The following is a 19,230-nucleotide window of genomic DNA, read 5'->3' as shown; positions in this document are numbered from 1 at the left end:
ATCATGTCTCTTTCATGTGCTATGACTAATGTGTTTTCAAGTAAATTTCAAACCAAGTCATAGGTATATTGAAAGGGAATTGGAATCTTCGGCGAAGACAAAGGCTTCCACTACGTCACTCATCCTTCACCGTCGCTCCGAGCAACTCTCCATCTTTGGTATAATCTTCACTCATGTTTTATATGCCAAACGGGAGAAAGTAGTTAGGAAAAGGGCTCTAATGATTCCGTTTTTGGCGATTTATGCCAAAGGGGGAGAGAGCATGAGCCCAAAGCAAAAGGACCGCACCACCACCTTATTTTAAAAAGAGTTTTTCAATTGATATGATTTTTCAAATTGATATCTCATTGTGTTCAAAAAGGGGAGAGAGTAGTATTTTCAAAATCAATATCTTAAAACCCTCTTGAACACTAAGAAGAGGAATTTATCAAGGGGGAGTTTTGTTTAAGTCAAAGGAAAAGCATTTGAAACAGGGAGAGAAAATTTCAAATCTTGAAAATGCTTCGCAAAATCTTATTCATTTACCTTTGACTACTTGTAAAAGAACTTTAAAAAGGATTTACAAAAAGAATTTGCAAAAACAAAACATGTGGTGCAAGCGTGGTCCAAAATGTTAAAAATAAAAGAAACAATCCATGCATATCTTATAAAGTATTTATATTGGCTCAATTCCAAGCAACCTTTGCACTTACAATATGCAAACTAGTTCAATTATGCACTTCTATATTTGCTTTGGTTTGTGTTGGCATCAATCACCAAAAAGGGGGAGATTGAAAGGGAATTAGGCTTACACCTATTTTCCTAATTGATTTTGGTGGTTGAATTGTCCAACACAAATAATTGGACTAACTTGTTTGCTCTAGTCTATAAGTTATACAGGTGCCAAAGGTTCACACTTAGCCAATAAAAGACCAAGAAATGGGTTCAACAAAAAGAGCAAGGGATAACCGAAGGCAGCCCTGGTCTGGCGCACCGGACTGTCCGGTGCACCAAGGGACTCCAAGCCAAACTTCGCACCTTCGGGAATTTTCAGAGGCGCTTCGCTATAATTCACCGGACATGTCCGGTGCACACCGGACAGTGTCCGGTGCTCCAGAGGAGAGCGACTCTGAACTCGCCAGCTTCGGATTCCCGCTCCGCTATAATTCACCGGACATGTCCGGTGCACACCGGACTGTTCGGTGAGCCAGCGGAGCAACGGCTACTTCGCGCCAACGGTCGTCTGCAACGCATTAAATGCGCGCCAACGTGCAGAGGAGCAGAGCACGCGCGGGTGGCACACCGGACAGTCTACAGGACTTGTCCGGTGCACCACCGGACAGCCAGGCGGGCCCACTCGTCAGAACTCCAACGGTCGGAACCCAACGGCCTGGTGACGTGGCTGGCGCACCGGACTGTCCGGTGCGCCATGCGACAGCAGCCTCCACCAAACGGCTAGTTTGGTGGTTGGGGTTATAAATACCCCCAACCACCCCTCATTCAAGACATCCAAGTTTTCCAACTTCCAACCACTTACAAGAGCTAGGCATTCAATACAAGACACACCCAAGTGATCAAATCCTCTCCCAATTCCACAAAAGCTTTAGTGTTAAGTGAGAGTGATTTGTTGTGTTCTTTTGAGCTCTTGCGCTTGGATTGCTTTCTTTCTCATTCTTTCTTGAGATCAAACTCACTTGTAATTGAGGCAAGAGACACCAATCGTGTGGTGATCCTTGTGGGAACTTTGTGTTCCAAGTGATTGAGAAGAAAAGCTCACTCGGTCCGAGGGACCGTTTGAGAGAGGGAAATGGTTGAAAGAGACCTGGTCTTTGTGACCACCTCAACGGGGAGTAGGTTTGCAAGAACCGAACCTCGGTAAAACAAATCCTCGTGTCACACTCTTCATTCGCTTGCGATTTGTTTTGCGCCCTCTCTCTCGGACTCATTTCTATTTCTAACGCTAACCCGGCTTGTAGTTGTGATTAAGTTTGTAAATTTCAGATTCGCCCTATTCACCCCCCCCTCTAGGCGACTTTCACAACCGTTCTCTCCTCCCTCTCTCGCCCTCTCCTCCCAATTGCCCTCGCCTCTCCCTCCCCGAGATCCCACCCTAGGGTCTCGTGTGATGCACTGACTTGGCTAAGGGCGATCCATGCAAGTGTCGACCTGGTGATATGCAATGTCTTCTTCAACCTCTTCCTCCGCCACCGCCACGAGGGACCTCAATAACGTGGCCTTAAGGGTCTCTTGCCGCACGCCTCGCCAGACGAATCCATAGAGGCTACGAGGCCCGGAAGCATGACCCAACAGGCGAGACCACAGGGGCTACAAGGCCCAGAAGCGGGAGGCCAAACTCCACCCAGTAGAATATTGGTCCTCATTGTAACGTCTACCCTCGGGCTATAAAAGGGCAAGATGACCCCCATCCAGACATCATCCCACACCTCTACGATTTTCACATAAGCACTCAGCTGTAACACGTTCCAAGCAATATCGCGATCAGCACTACACTGGACTAGGGTTCCGGTCTGAACCAGTATAACCAACTCGTCTTAGATCCACCCTCAAGCCCCCTGTAGCTCACCATTCGGAGTGAGTCCGCGCTAACGCCCCTGCCGAACATAAATATTATTGTCCCCTCGGTTCTAGAAACCACAACAGAACCAAACACCTCACAAGGTTGTTTCCAGTAGAAACCAGCCACAGATGCAACGAGTTTGCATCCTGACCCACCACTAGTATTGCGAAGGGAAGCCCTCGTTTCAGCTTCATGCTGCCACGACACCCAAAATGCTGAATTCGTGTGGATATACAACGTGTCACCAACGAGCTCGTATTTTGCTAGATAGCTCAACCATAACCCGATATCCTTTTTCTGCACACACAACATTTTTAGGAGAGCTCCTGGAAACAGCCTAAGCGAAAGCTACCCTCTCTCTGTGTCTATGTAGTGGACGATACATAAGGCAAGTTCTAGTTCGACCCTAATACCGACCCCAACGTTGCGATGCAAATGGGTGAGGCAAACAACCGTTATACGTGGGTGTAAAATAGACAGTGGTCACATAAAAAAGGAGAGACATCCAACAATGTGATGCATTAGATGAAAAAAGTGTATTTATTGTGTTTTGACGGGCGGCTCCCATGCATTGCTAAGTGATATGCATAGAGGAGAGAGTGTATGCAATTTTAGATTTCGGTCAGACCACGAAAAATGCATCGTTATTGTACATGCTCTATTATATTGGAAGGTGTTTTTTTACCGAAACAGTGGTTGTGAGCGATACTTAGGGTCAGGGTCGTTCCTGAGATTTTAGGGGCCCTGGGCGAAAACTTATAAGTAGGCCCTTTTAACCCATAAGTAGGTCCTTTTAACCCATGTGTATATATATATAATATCTATATATGCATATATATAATTATAAACATATATGTTGAAAGGTTCAAAAATTATATTAACTAAATTAATAAAAACTTACTTGGCACATTGGATTATCTTATAAAGTTTCTTCGAACACTCTTTAATACAGAGACATTGAGTATGTTATTAATATCGACATATACTATTTCAATCTTGATGATATGATATAACCATATATGTGGACGTAATCGTAGCTTGTCTCTTATATAACCGTAATTACTTGGCAAGAATTAGGGCACTTTGGAAATAGGAAATGACGTATACCGTATACTAGTAAAGTGTTCGTACATTGCTACGTTTTCTATTTACGATTAAGTATATAATATAAAACATAAAGACATGTGTGTTCTATTGGCTAAGTGAGTGTAAATGTTGGTTTAAAGCCAACAATTATGGTTTGAATCCTTATTGTACATAATGTTAGCATTTTTCATTTAAATATAGAATGCACAATGACAGTGGAAATCATGGAACTAGAAAAATGGTGTTTAAATATAGTAGAGACGTGAACGTGATCATAGCTTGGCTTAGATATTTTGATCGATCAACTAACAAAGCGAATGTTGTTTGTTTAGTCTGATTTAATCACCAAACACTGTACTTAAATATATACTTAGTGGGGGGCCCAACATTTTGGGGGCCCTGGGCGGCCGCCCGGCTCGACCACCCCCAGGTCCGGCCCTGCTTAGGGTGTGTTTGGTTGGACGTACAAGAAGGGATAAAAGAGGACGACCATATTTTCTAGTGTTTGGATGCGAGTTACGCAAGAGCAAGGTAAACACGGGAACAATTTTTGATGGCGGCGTGATTAAAAAATAAAGGGGACAATGTCACCCCGCCTCATTTTAGTTTGATCTCGAACAAACGCATCCTTATTACCTGTGTGCATCGCGTGATGCATAACGCCGTTGGGTCGGTCTAAATTATGAATCACATCTATAATACCTACATTCGCAATGTAGGATTTTTCTCCTGCTGGTTTTCACATAAATAATAAACCGTTTGTTTGGTCACTGCCTCACTGCAATTTCGTTGTCATAACTCAAACAGAGGTCAGGGTCACGCGACATTGCAATGTCACGGACAAAATAATGACGTCTTTTCCGTGGAACAGTGGTCCGCGATGCGGCCGCTACTTCTGTCCGCGGACCCCACCGCCAGCTTCAGGGGCTACGTGCACCGAGTCCAGCTGTTCTCGTGGACGTGGCCTTCCGCTCTCCTCCCTCTTCAGCTTTTTCCACCTCTTCTGCAGTTCTTCTCGTGCGCCCTCACAGTAGACGTGCTAGGCTGCTAGCTAGGAGCAGCTCGCTGCAGTGCTTGCTGCCACTCTTCTGTCTCCTCTTGCTGCTTCTCGCTCGCTCGTCTTTAAAGCTGTCGCCTTTTGCCGCTCTCGGCGACTCGGCTCCTGCCTCCTGCCTCCCCTCCTCCTAGTCGGCTCCTCCTGAACCCGCTGGGTTCCTCGTCTGTCGTCTCCTTCTGTTTCGACATTATCCGGCAACCGGGCGGGCTAGCCAGCACTGCTGGTTCTGGGAGGCGTCGCTGGGCGGGTGCGCGCGTGTTTTGCAGTCGATGGCCGAGGCTCCGTGCACCGTCGCGGGGGGCGGTTTGCGCGGACGCGGTGGTACGCTGTGATGCCGGTCAGCAGCTGGCGACGGTGCCCGTGCGTCTCTTGGCTGCTGGTGCGCGCGCGCGGAAAGCTGAACAGGTGAACGCGTCATTCCTCAGAGCCCCCGTTTCGCGTACCTCTGCGGCGAGCCATTGCGTGTTCTTGCGATTTTTTTGGGATTTCTTTCGACTCTGTCAAGCGATCTTCTGGTTGAGCTTTTATCTGCTTTTGCGTGGGAAGTGTGTGTGTGGGATAAAAATTGCGGATTTGAACTGCCGCTCATCTTGCGCGTTGGATTTTGTGGCCTGCAATCTCGTCTTGCGTTGCGGAATCGTGCGGTTCCAGCGTCGTTTTCCCGATCCCCTGTCCCCGACGCGGCTAATCGGCCGCATTTGCGTGTTCTGCTTCTGCAGTGGCCGCCCCTTTTCTCTCCTCGGTTTCAAGCCAAAAGCTGACTCCTTTGCGTGCTTTTCTACGTTTCTTTGCCTGATGGATAGAGACGGCACTTCGTTTTTTCAGGTTATTAAATCTTTGCTAACACCGATTTCGTTGGAATCTCGCAGGTTTTGATCGGTGTGTGAGAAGGTGGAATTGCAGGTAGCGACGGCGTGAGAAGGGTCCGTTTGAGTGTTTGACAAAGGGGAAGTGGTGGTCGGAGGCGGAGAGGACGGGTGCGTGGTGGAGTTTTGCTTTCGGTGCTGGTCGGTGGCCGTGCAACGATGGCAGCAGCCGTAGCGATGCGGAGCGGGAGCAGCGATGGCGGCGGCGGGTACGAGAAGAGCGGGATGGACACGGGCAAGTACGTGCGGTACACGCCGGAGCAGGTGGAGGCGCTGGAGCGGGTGTACGCCGAGTGCCCCAAGCCCAGCTCCGCGCGCAGGCAGCAGCTGCTACGCGAGTGCCCCATCCTCTCAAACATCGAGGCCAAGCAGATTAAAGTCTGGTTCCAGAACCGGAGGTGAGCGCTGACAAATTAGTCAGCAAATCTGTTGGAGCTTATCCTCGAGGAAGTGAATCTCGATGAATCCTTTTGTTTCTACATCGTAATGATGTGATTGGTAGAACGAATAGCCGTAGAAACATCGTAATGATGTCGTGCAAACCTGAAAGTCTGTTCCATGCTATTCTGAGCAAATGGCCAAAACGTAGTTCGTCTTCTTGATTTTCGCCAGCCCTTTACTATAGCCATGCTGATTCTGATTTGTCCGCTCTAGCTGAATTCTGTGCCCATTCTTTCATGGTGTTAGGTGCCGTGACAAGCAACGCAATGAGTCTTCGAGGCTCCAGTCCGTGAACAGAAAGTTGACTGCAATGAACAAGCTTCTCATGGAGGAGAATGAGCGATTGCAGAAGCAGGTTTCCCAGCTGGTTCACGAGAATGCGTACATGAAGCAGCAGCTGCAGAATGTAAGCCCTGGTTTTGTTAACCAGAAGCCATATCGTGGCATTTCTTTGGAATACCTGCATGCTTCTTGCTGCCTTTTGTTTTCTCTTCTGATACCATCTCTTTACTGCTTACAGCCGTCACTGGCAACTGATGCGAGCTGTGAGTCAAATGCGACCACTCCTGCAAACCTAAGGGATGCGAGTAACCCATCAGGGTAAGTAAACTGTAAACCAGAGCTTGCTGTGAAACTCTCTCACTTCAATAGTGTTTAATAAGAACGTACTGTTGATACATGATACTAAACCTTTTCCACTTTTGGGCCAGGCTCCTTGCAATTGCAGAGGAGACCTTGACAGAGTTCCTCTCAAAGGCTACAGGGACTGCTATTGATTGGGTCCAGATGCCTGGGATGAAGGTGATTGATAACTTTAGAGTTTTCAATGTTCTATGCTCTGGCATGAAAATTAAGTTGATTGAAACATGCTTATGTCGATCTCTTTTCTGTGATTAGCCTGGTCCGGATTCTTTTGGTATTGTGACCATTTCACATGGTGGCCGTGGTGTCGCTGCCCGTGCCTGTGGTCTGGTGAACCTAGAACCAACAAAGGTAGCTTATGTTTTAGCACTTTGTTCCGAACTTGCTTTTACCTCAAAAATTTCTGCGGTTGGTTTACATGAATACACATTAAAACTCTTGAATCTGTATTATGCTAAAGGGATTTTTCATCCATACCACTGTTTGAGATGCACTCTTCATCAAGAACACCAAGCTATCCAATGACATGTGGGTCTGGCTCTACATGTCATTGAGAAAGGCTGGTGGTGTAGGTGAAAAGTGTATCTCATGTGGCGGTACAGATGATAATATCCTGAAGGTACAACTAAGCTTTATGTGTGGGTTAAGACTTCGTCTGTACTTGTTTGGTCAATTAACATCTTCAAAACTGGCAGCTTAAGTTTCACATCAAAGTTTTCTTTGCAAAATATTCTGTTTATAACTAAATTGCCATGTTGGACAATGATCCTCTTTTTTTTTTGCCACATGGTTCAAAACTTAGAACATTTTCTGAATTTTTTGGACATACAGTCTGTAAATTATCTGGAGGTTTCTTACGATTGCTTGCTTGATAGATAGTGGAAATCTTGAAAGATCGTCCATCTTGGTTTCGTGATTGTCGGAGTCTTGAAGTCTATACAATGTTACCAGCTGGAAATGGTGGAACCATTGAACTTGTTTACATGCAGGTTAGCTATACGTTGCTGATCATTACATTTGTTAAAAAACAATGGTGCTCTTATATGTAGTTTTGGTTTTTTTCCTTCAGATGTATGCTCCTACTACTTTAGTTCCTGCACGTGACTTTTGGACACTGAGATACACAACCACTATGGAGGACGGCAGTCTTGTGGTGTGTATAGATTTGAATACTTTGTCTTTGCTTGACTTCTTAACAAGGTAAATTTATGAAATGAATTATTGTTTACTATGTGTATGTTCCTGTATGTTTCAGGTCTGTGAGAGATCCTTAAGTGGTTCAGGAGATGGTCAAAGTGCTGCCACAACACAACAATTTGTAAGAGCTGAGATGCTTCCTAGTGGCTATTTAGTTCGCCAATGTGAGGGTGGGGGCTCGATTGTGCGAATAGTGGACCATCTGGATCTTGACGTATGATATTCCCGAATTCTACGTGCTTATTACACTGATGTTAAATTTCCTTCATCTAGTTACATATTCAGTGTGACCATATTTTACAGGCTTGGAGTGTTCCTGAAGTTCTTCGTCCCCTCTACGAGTCGTCTCGGGTGGTTGCCCAGAAGATGACAACCACAGTGAGTTGCTGCAGCCTTTCAGATCTGCATATGACATTCCATAATATAATTTGTAGGACGGAGTGCTGGCGACTCCCACATGAGTGGGGTCTGGGCAAGGAATAACTGAAGCAAGCCTTACACCTGCATTTTTGCAGAGAGGCTGTGTCTAAAGTGTGATGTAGACACTGTTAAGCAGTCCAAAATTAATGAATTTTGTGCTCCAGACAGCAGATATCACAGCCATAATGTCACTCTTGATGGTAAACCAACAGACCTGGTAAAAACGCCCTGTAAACCAATCCAGGCCAGGAGCCTTGCCAGGGAGTAGTTCTGAGATTGTTTTCCAGACCTCATCCTCCATTATGAGTGCCTGTAAACAGGTAAGATCATAGGAGGGGATATCCAACTCCTCAAGATTGACAGTGACATCCCTGTCTAAGCTGGCACCAATTAGTCCATGAAAAAGCTCATGGATTACCTTTTCTTTGTCTTCATGCCTAGTGTGAACATGATCTCCATCAGTCAGCTGATCAATAGAAGTTTTACATTTCCTATGTCTTTCAGCATTGTGACAGAGAGTGATGTGTTGGCATCTCCATCTTTGAGCCAGGCAATGCAGGAACAGCTTCTAGCAATTGTTCTCTTGAGTCTTGAGCGATGATAGGGCCAGGCTGTGTTTTTTGAGCTGATTCTTAAACCAAACTTCCACACTGGAAAGAGCCCGAGCCTCTTCAGCAATCTCCAATTGGTGAAGAAACTCTCATGCAAGGGCAAGCTGAGTGTTGGCGTGTCCCACATTTTTCTGGCTTCAACTCTGTATATTTCTCCTTGCTAGATTATCAAAGGGTCGGAAGCTATTCTGAACTGAGACCCAGGAGGCCTCCACCACCTCTTAGAAACCATCCAGCTTGGGACGAAAGGCCTCAAAATGAAATCTTCTTCTGCTGTCCTGGACATCCCTCAATCCAAGAATAAGAGGGCAGTGATATGAATTTTCAGTGGTTATACTCTAGCACGCAATTTGGGAACAAGTCCTTCCATTCCACTGAACATAGCACTCGATCTAACTTCACTAGAGTTGGTGGGTCCTGATGATTAGACCAAGTAAACTTACGCCGTGTAGAGACAATTCTTACAGAGCAAGATCATTGAAAAAAGGCAGCACAAAATTTTTAGAAAATATGGACCTACTAAATATTCTAAATAATCAGGTAAAAAAATAAATTCCTAGGATCTCAGCATGATGAGTGCACATAGGTCCGCAAACAAATAAATACTTGTTTACACTGACATGACCATGTAAAGAAAAAAGAAATCCCCCTCATTTGATTGGACGCACGATGCGAAAGAGCCTCTAGCTGAGTTTGTTAGGTGGTCTGAGTAGAACTCCAAAGTTCCTGAGTTCGAATCCCAGTGGGAGCGAATTTTAGGTTGAGGTTAAAAAAGATCACTCGCTGGTTTCTCTGGTTGTGTGCACATAAGATGGGCTGATCTATGGAGGGTGGGTCCTTGTGCAGGGACTAGGAGGGCTCAAAACACGATTAAAGATCTAGTCTATAGGGGCGGGCCCTCATGTTGCACGGGAGGCCACCTTTTGTGACCTTTCTCGGTCGGGGCTCCGATTGAGCTTCTCCTAATATAATACCGTGGCGGCGGACTTTCCCCTACCGACCAAGTTTTTTTTTTGTTTGGCAGCATGTTGAGCATGCATAGGTCCTCATACAGATAAATATGTTTGCACTGACTTGGATCATGTTTGAATACTAAAGCAGGGATCTGATAAATGTATAGAGCCAACTTCTTTTCTATTTCTGAACTCATGATCAGAACCATACTTGTTTCTTCCCTTTGTTGCAGATCACCGCTGAAAAATCGCTGCAGATCACATAGTTTTCCCCTTATAAAAATTGTTATGACTAAGTCACTTCTGAATTTTTGTCACGTTACAAAAATAAACATGTTAAAAGAAAGATACTTTAGATCTCATCAACCTGTCACATTACATCAAATAGGTAAGTTAGATCATGCATGTATATTAGATCTAATCCGAATCTATTTTCCATATTTCTCCTATTACCTTCTAGGAGGTAATAAGTGGTATTTTTCCTATGTGATTTACACTGATTGTTGCTATGCAGGCGCTACGGCACCTTAGACAAATTGCTCAAGAAACAAGTGGAGAGGTTGTATATGCGCTAGGAAGGCAGCCAGCTGTTCTACGGACATTTAGTCAGAGGCTGAGTAGGTGAGTCTTAGATAATGGTTGTACTCTTGCATCATCAGCGCCTTTTCTTTGGGAAGGAGCATGCTGTTTATCATAACACCAATCTTATTCGCTTCTAGAGGCTTTAATGATGCTATAAGTGGTTTCAATGATGATGGTTGGTCCGTTATGTGTGGAGATGGCATGGAAGATGTTATCATTGCTTGCAACTCGAAGAAGATCAGGAGCAGTAGCAATCCTGCTACTGGTTTTGGAGCCCCTGGACCTGGAGGTATCATATGCGCTAAAGCATCAATGTTGCTGCAGGTGAGAGTGCACTAATTTCACATAAATTAGTTACCCGTTGCTATATACTACTCCCTCCGTTTCTTTTTATTTGTCGCTGGATAGTGCAATTTTACACTATTCAGCGACAAATAAAAAGAAACGGAGGGAGTACTACCTAAAATAGTTAGCTTGGAATTCAGGCCTAAAAGTATTGAGGCAACAGTTCACTTCTATAATCCTGATATTAATATGTTAAATAGCTTATTCATGCCATACGAGAAACATATATATGTATACCGTATACGGCGTGTTTGGTTTGTGGAGTCACCCTATGCTTCATAAGGTAATGCATCATAAGTCCATCCCATAAATTTTGGTGGAATCAACTCATTCCTTATATATATATATATATATATACACACACACACACACACACTAATTATTAGCTTATGAGGAATGAGGTGGTGATGGATCAACTCATTCTATTCCACAAACCAAATAAAAAAGTGAGGAGTGAGAAGGAGATGGACCACCTAATTTCTCAAACCAAACACACCCATATATATTTACAGACCTTGTATCCTGAATTTATGAATTTCATTTGGCTGTGACTTCAGATTGTATTGTGCGTCTGTGCTGGGTCCTATAGAATGGTATTGGTACGCTAGTATTTTATCTAAGTTTTTCTTTGCTTTGCCTTTAATGGAAACCATAAATACTGGATGTTAATAATCAAGTAGATGAAAGTGTCTGCTCTTGTGAACAATCTGTTGGTTGGTTAAAATATATATAGTTGTGCCCTTACATACTGTTGTTTGTAATTCCAGAGTGTTCCACCAGCAGTCCTTGTTAGGTTCCTGAGGGAACATCGATCTGAGTGGGCAGATTATAACTTTGATGCGTATTCAGCTTCAGCATTGAAAACAAGCCCTTGTTCCCTTCCTGGGTTGCGGCCTATGAGGTTTTCTGGGAGTCAGATCATCATGCCCCTTGCTCACACGGTGGAGAATGAGGAGGTAATGTTCAGTTCCTTCCATTGAAGCTTTTAAGACTTGCTGCAAGTGCTGTTATCGTTCACGGTCTACTCAGTATTGGCATTTCAGATTTTCTGTTGGTTATCATTAGAGATCGTATAGCCTAAATATATGTACAGACCTAGAGATTTTATACGTGTAAGTTTATAACACAAGTTGTATGAAGCTATATACAATACCCCCACTCCCTCGGGGTTGATTTGGTGGATAGAGATCCATGAAGGAGTAATCCTCTTGCTATTTAAAATTGAATAAGGGGATTCCTCCTCATGGATCCTCTCGTGATCCATGTCCACCAAATCAGCCCTCAGAGCCCATTGGTCTCTCTAGATGGTACCATGAATCTGAGCTCCAACCACTTCTACTCCTTCCACTGTCTTCTTCCGATCCTAACCTAGTGCTGCTGTCATGCATCCCACACCTCTGTTCACCTTCCCTCCATGCTGCCTCTTTGAGCGTGGCCACTGGTCATCATGTACCCCATCTATTTATGCATACTGCACTGCAGCCGCCACTACCCACAAACCTGCAACATCATCAACGTATGAGATCGTGACAGTCCTGTGTCCTTGGACACATTTGCATTGACCTGTCCTGTGCTGCTACAACATCCTCATCTAATGTGTGTCACCTTACGTGTGTTGATGCTCCACCTATGTTCACACACCTCTCTGCATGTCCAGCACTGTGCCCTTGTGTTGAATAATTAGACAAGTTCCAGATTAAATTCCGAATATAAATCATGACCAAATCAGAATAACTGAAGTAAAAAGTCAAATCAGATGATGCGTACTGATCAGACATACTGGTTGATGGCGTGAGCCGAAATCCGCAGGGTCGACGACCTCGAAGCAACAAAATCAGCAGGGTCGACGAGGTCAGAAGATCACGAGCAGTCGCGTGAGGACGCTTCCCAAAAACCTTATTTGCCTTCTCCCGGTGCAGGATCTAGAAGACGAAGGGTTCCGGAGACATGCTCTCCTGATCGCAGATGCACGTCTGCGGTCGGGATGAAGAGAACTGGAAGACGGCTCAGCTATGAAGAGAGGCGAAAGCGAAACTGAGATGATTTGGATGCTGGCTGCCAGGCGCCTTTTATAGGGCCGAGTCTGCGACCAGATAGCGCTCTTCGATCTTATCCGCCCGCGAAAATCTCGCGTTCAGTTTAGATTTTATAGCGATCGGTTAGGTTCTAAACTTAACAGCCAAGCAACCAAAAATTCAAACGACAAAAGGAAGCCGTGCCCCCGCAAGGCGAGGGGCCGGATTTCGGCGGACCATTCACGCGCATGTCGTGCGCCCGCGCCCTTCGCCCCGCCCAGGCCAGGCGAGCGAGCGCGCGCGCGTGGCTCTCCACACTCTCTCTTCTCATCCATGACTTGGTGAGTGAGTGTGGCTTCCATAATTAAGCTAGCTCTACTCCACTAGAGCTAGCAATATGGTGCTATTGGTTTCACCATTCTCTAGCCATACACTTATATGGGTTTTTGTGATTTTTCTGGGATTTATTTGAATTTCTCAATTGGGCCTAGCCCATAAATCCTAACACCTTGTGTCTGATCTGTGATCGTATTTCATGTTCACCTCCTGCATTTATTTATTTTTTCATGTGTGTAATCAGATTTAAAACCAGACCATAGTTTTTGGCCAAGATAATACATAATATGCAGTTATGAAAGACAAATTTATGTGTTCTGCTGAATTATGATGTGTGTAATCAGGTTGTTCCCTACCATCAATATGCAGATCTTAGAAGTTGTTCGTCTTGAAGGACAGACTCTTACACATGACGAGGGCCTTTTGTCTAGAGATATACATCTGCTTCAGGTAATAATAATAATCTGCTCTGTAGGGTTTTCACGTGCAGTCTTCCTGCTGGTTTGCTACAAATCATTGATAACATACTTATAGTTAAAACAAATCGTTACTAGAACTAATCATCTAAATATGGAGTTTTGCTGTGTCAATTTTAGGGTATTGATATGCCTGCTGGATTTCTCATTTGTTATGAGTTATGCACAATATAGCATTGTAGGACTACATTATAAAGAAGGAACTTCTAACAGATCCCTGAGTTGAATATTTTTCAGCTTTGCACTGGAATGGACGAGAAATCAATGGGATCCTGCTTCCAGCTTGTCTTTGCACCAATCGATGAGCTTTTCCCTGATGATGCTCCATTGGTATCTTCAGGCTTTCGCGTGATCCCGTTGGACATAAAAACAGTTGAGTATTTCTTACTTGTTTGTATGTTTGGGATAAAGTTTGTGCCCATTCCTTGTCTTTTCTTGCCACCACAAAGAATAAAATTTTTACATGTCTGCTATCTGAATTTAACCCAAACTATTCCTTTTCCACCTTGTTACGGTAGTATGTTTTCTTTTTTGCACGCTTAGCTTTTAAACATCTTTATCTTCCACAGGACGGACCACCCTCTGGAAGAACGTTGGATTTGGCCTCTAGCCTTGAAGTTGGCGCAACCACGCAACAAGTGGCAGGGAATGGATCTCAGGACGTTTGCAACCTGAGATCTGTGCTGACAATTGCCTTTCAGTTTCCCTATGAAACACATCTCCAGGACACCGTTGCAGCTATGGCCCGGCAATATGTTCGAAGCATCGTTTCTGCGGTTCAAAGAGTATCAATGGCCATTTCTCCCTCCCATTCTGGCTTGAATACTGCTGGGCAGAAGTTAATTTCTGGCTCCCCCGAAGCTGCTACACTTGTTCGCTGGATTTGCCAAAGCTACCGGTAGGTGCATTTGTCCATTTTAGGAACTGAGCCTTGCTCAGATGGTTAAGGCCTAAGGGTGTGGATGTATGCTCACCACTCAAGTTTGAGTCCTTTTAACCTCTTCAAAGCAAATTTGGGTACCCTATTTTCTTCTTATAAAGCCACCTTGTTGTTCCTAGGTTTGGTTGCACATTTGTCCACTTTTTGTTTTCTCGAACACGTAGGAGGCCTAAGTATTACTCCCTCTGTTCCAAATTAAAATTTGTTTTAGACAGTTAACAGATTCATACAATATTTGATTTATATGTTTTATATATGTGTCTAGATTCATCATTATCTATTTGAATATAGACCTAAAAATCAAGAGCTAAAACAAATACTATTTTGGGACAGAGAGAGTATATGTTAAGAGGAAACATTTGGCCACTTTTCCTTGGTTCCTATCAAAAAAAATGTTTGTTGTAAGGGGGTATAGTGCACACGGACTAGTGTAAGACGGACTTGTATGACGGTAATGAACTTTCTTCATGCTTGCAGGTATCACTTGGGGGTGGATTTGGTCAGCCACTCGGATCAAGCTGGGGAATCACTTTTGAGAATGTTCTGGGACCATCAAGACGCTGTCTTGTGCTGCTCTTTCAAGGTAACTGTTTTCTCTTGTCAGTCATGTTTATGAAAACTGGTTGGTCTTTTGTTGGGATGTAATCTGATTCCCATGAGAAGAAACTATAGCTATCTTGACGTGGCAAGACAAACATGGCTTTTCTTGGCTCACATGTTACTGTCCTACATTCTCTCAGGAAAAGCCTGTGTTTACTTTCGGCAACCAGATGGGAGTTGACATGTTAGAAACGACTTTAGTCGCTCTGCAAGATCTCACCCTTGACAAGATCTTTGACGAGCCTGGTAGAAAGGCACTACATGCGGAGGTTCCGAAACTGATGGAACAGGTCCACCAGCTGCTCTCATTGTCCAAAGGATTGGCTGTGTGCCATGCTTAGGTTTCGAGAGACTAATATTTTGAGCTCGTCTTCTCTCTGTCAGGGCTATGCGTACCTGCCGGCTGGGGTGTGCCTGTCTGGGATGGGCCGCCATGTCTCCTACGAGCAAGCTGTTGCTTGGAAAGTTCTCGGTGAGGACGGCAACGTGCATTGCCTCGCTTTCTGTTTCGTCAACTGGTCCTTCATCTGATGTGATCCAAGTGCGCCGCGGAAACTTTACGATCAGCGTCCATTTTTGCATTCTCTGTAGACGAGAATGGTGCGGTGTTGCTGCTACTGTTAGCTAGACAACGGCATGTTCAGGTAGTCTTGGGGAAAGCCAGTATTGTGAAGATGTAAATTTGCGCCCGTTTCCGCTAATTTAACCCGCTGGACTTGCTGTTGTTTGTTAAGGCCAGGGGCACTCGTACGTGAGATAAAATGTTGTGAAATTGTATGTGCTGAAACATAGGTTTACATTGAAATTGGCATATAGAATGTTGTGCATGTGTGCTAAACTGCTAATAAATAGTTTCGATATTAATTAAGGGGTGTTTGAAAGCACTAGAGCTAAGGTGTTATTTTTTAGATAATGGAAAACCATCATTGGAGACTTTCTCTACCATGCAGAGTATGACCAACATTACATCACCATATAACAAATATCACCGAACTGAATTTAACAGAGAACAAAACAACTAGGAGAAACAAAACAGACTTTGACGATATCTAAACAGTAGTGATCCTATTCATAAATCTTCAGCCAAAATGAGCGAATATTTGGACAGACGTCGTCTTCAATCGCCAACATACCACCTTTATTAAATTCTCTTCGTCCTTACGAAGTTTAGTCCAAAGTCTAAGCCAAAGCGTCATTTGAAACATCATCTGCAAATAAGTAACCATAGGGGATTTGTCAAAAACTAAATTATTCCTACTAGTCTAGATAGTCCAACATAATGCTACGATAAGCCAAGATCCAAAAACATGTTTCACTGATCTAGGTATACTGAGGCCAAAACAACAGTGAGCGAGCCTCCAACAGAATCGAGCAAAATGGCACTTAAAAAACAAGTGTTGTATATACTCATCTGAATCACAAAACACATATTTTTTATTGTCATACCAATTACGCCTAGCTAGGTTATCTTTTTGTGAAAATAACCCCTTTGAGTAAGTAACACATAAAAACCTTTATCTTCAATGGTACTTTAAGATTCCACAAAGGTTTGTGATAAAAACCTTGGCATTATTCATTAAAAAACTATACATGGACTTAACAGAAAATATTCCTGAAGGTAATAAATTCCATTTGAAAATATCATTCTCTTCACTAAGTTGAATATGAGCAATACTGGCAACCAGCCTATTCCATTTCCTTAAATTTTCCCCACCAAAGATCTTTAGAAAGAAATTTGTAAAGGAACACTAGCAAATACACTTGGTACCGAAACACTCTTCCTACGAACAATGTTATATAAAGTGGGGTATTTAAACATCAAAGGTTATCTATCTAGCCATATATCTTCCTGAAAGGGAAATGAGGTTAACCTTTTCCCAGTATTAATTTTGGTGGTTGAATGCCCAACACAAATATTGGACTAACTAGTTTGCTCTAGAGTAGGGGTGAAAATGGTCGGAAACGATCGGTAAACACAAAAACCATTTTCATTTTCATATTTTTCCTCGGAAACGAGATCGAAAACGGTAACTCCGGAAACGAAAACGATATCGATAATTCGGAAACATCGGAAACGAAAGTTCGGTACGAAAATTACACCGGTTACGATCGAAATCTAAAAATTCGATCGGTAAAAACTGTAACTTGTACCCTCAATTGACTTCAAAAATTCACGTAAGTCATACATTTATATAAAATTAATAATAATATATAAGGTAGCAGGTCACAATAAATATATAAAGTAAGAAACCATAAAACAATAAAATCATTATTATGTATTTAAATAAAATAGAATCAAGATGTGTATAATGATATGGCACTTACATTCTATTTATACACCTACTACTTGGTATAATCAACATAATTAGTGTCCTCTTGGTACTTCTTAAGTTCTCATTCAAATTATGAATATATGTATCAAGAGTAATAAGAGGTAAGAAAACATAAATAAGATTTATAAAAGTTTCAAACGATTCTAAACTATATATCATTAGATAGATCTTGATTTTAGAAAAATAATAAAATTAGTCTTATATTTTTCTAAGCTAAGATAAATTTATTATGAATTTATAAAGATCAGTTCAGATTTAATATTTTTTTTGAAAATACCGAATTTATTACCGACGGTAAAATACCGAATAAAAACGGTAATTTTCGGAAACGGTCGGAAGAGACCCAAACCGTTTCCGTTTCTGATTTCGAGTTTTTCTACTGATTCCGTTTCCGTATTTTCGGTAACCGTTTCCGTTTCCATTTAGACCTAAATTTCGGTAAAATTTCGAAAACGATTTTCGGTATCCAAAAATTACCATTTCCGTTTTCATCCCTACTCTAGAGTATATGATATACAGGTGCATAAAGGTTCAACACAAACCAATAATAGATTGAAGAAAGGGTTCAAATTCAAAAGGAGCAAGAAACCGAGTGTGCCCTAGTCTAGCACACCGGACTGTTCGATGTGTCCGGTACACCAGGACCGTACAACCTTCAACTCGCCACTCTAGGGTTTCTCAGGGCGCGCTCCGCTATAATTCACCGGACTCTCCGGTGCACCAGCGGAGTAACGACTATCCAACACAATGGTCGACTGCAAAAGCATGGACGCAGAGCTACAGTGCGCGCAGAAGTCAGAGCAGTCCTCAGAGGCACACCGGACAATGAACAGTGCCTGTCCGGTGCGGCACCGGACTGTCCGGTGCCACTAGAAGACAAAGCCTCCAACGGTCAGAAGCTCTCGAACCCTAACAGATGGGTGACGTGGCTGGCGCACCGGACTGTCTGGTGCGCCCATCGACAACAGCCTGCCCCAACGGTCAATTGGTGGTTGAGGGCTATAAATACCCCCAACCACCACCACTCCAAGCATCCAAGTTTCCAGCACTTCACATTCAATACAAGAGCTAGTTGCATTCACTCTTAGACACAATTCAATAGAATCAAAGTCTCTCCAAGTCCCAAATCCACTCCAAACACCTAGTGACTTGAGAGAGTGTTTTGTTCGTGTTCTTTGCGCTCTTGTTGCTTGGATCGCTTTCTTCCTTCCTCATTATTGTTTCAAAGTGACTTGTAATCAAAGCAAGAGACACCAAGTGTGTGGTGGTCCTTGTGGGGTCTAAGTGACCCGTTTGATTAAGGAGAAAGCTCACTCGGTCTAAGTGACCATTTGAGAATGGGAAAGGGTTGAAAGAGACCCGGTCTTTGTGACCACCTCAACGGGGACTAGGTTCTTTTAGAACCGAACCTCGGTAAAATAAGTCAACGTGTTCATCCGCTTTATTTCTTGGTTGATTTGTTTCCTCCTCTCTTTCGGACTCGGATTCATTTCTAACGCTAACCCCGACTTATAGTAGTGTGTGCTTAAGTTTATAATTTTCAGATTCCGCCTATCCACCCTTAGAGATGAAAACGGTTTCGGAATTTTTCGGAATTCCGGAAACTGATTTCGAATTTTTTGATCGGATTCACCGGTAATGATATTTTTCGAAAACGGAATCGGTTTTCGGAATTTTCTATTGGAATCGGTATCGGAATCGACGTGGTGTTTTACCGACCGTTTTTCTTCGGTTACCGGTTTTTGTCGGAAATTACCGGATTTGTGTCTCAGA

At 43.4% G+C, this 19,230-nt stretch overlaps 1 protein-coding gene across 1 annotated transcript; it reads left to right on the top strand.

The window, feature by feature from the left end:
• The first annotated feature begins 4,668 nt into the window (after window positions 1–4,668).
• On the top strand, window positions 4,669–15,855 carry LOC100192627 (uncharacterized). The gene is made up of 19 exons (NM_001329573.1): window positions 4,669–5,105; window positions 5,570–5,964; window positions 6,254–6,413; window positions 6,528–6,607; window positions 6,718–6,808; window positions 6,905–7,000; window positions 7,525–7,638; window positions 7,719–7,802; window positions 7,905–8,060; window positions 8,150–8,224; window positions 10,345–10,451; window positions 10,550–10,736; window positions 11,525–11,713; window positions 13,478–13,558; window positions 13,822–13,956; window positions 14,154–14,482; window positions 15,002–15,107; window positions 15,265–15,414; window positions 15,509–15,855. The coding sequence occupies exons 2-19, from the start codon at window positions 5,726–5,728 to the stop codon at window positions 15,653–15,655; spliced, it is 2,526 nt and encodes an 841-aa protein (NP_001316502.1). The 5' UTR covers window positions 4,669–5,105; window positions 5,570–5,725; the 3' UTR covers window positions 15,656–15,855.
• Window positions 15,856–19,230: the final 3,375 nt, after the last annotated feature.

The sequence above is a fragment of the Zea mays genome, chromosome 1, assembly GCF_902167145.1.
Source record: "Zea mays cultivar B73 chromosome 1, Zm-B73-REFERENCE-NAM-5.0, whole genome shotgun sequence".
Lineage (NCBI taxonomy): Eukaryota > Viridiplantae > Streptophyta > Magnoliopsida > Poales > Poaceae > Zea > Zea mays.
Note: the sequence above shows the minus strand (reverse complement) of the source record. Positions and strands in the feature narration are given on the sequence as shown.

Coding starts and splice junctions, on each gene's coding strand:
- LOC100192627 (NM_001329573.1), top strand. CDS start 5,726: ATGGCAGCAGCCGTAGCGATGCGGAGCGGGAGCAGCGATGGCGGCGGC. Junction 7,639..7,718: donor TTGAACTTGTTTACATGCAG/GTTAGCTATACG, acceptor TTTTTCCTTCAG/ATGTATGCTCCTACTACTTT. Junction 15,108..15,264: donor TCTTGTGCTGCTCTTTCAAG/GTAACTGTTTTC, acceptor ACATTCTCTCAG/GAAAAGCCTGTGTTTACTTT.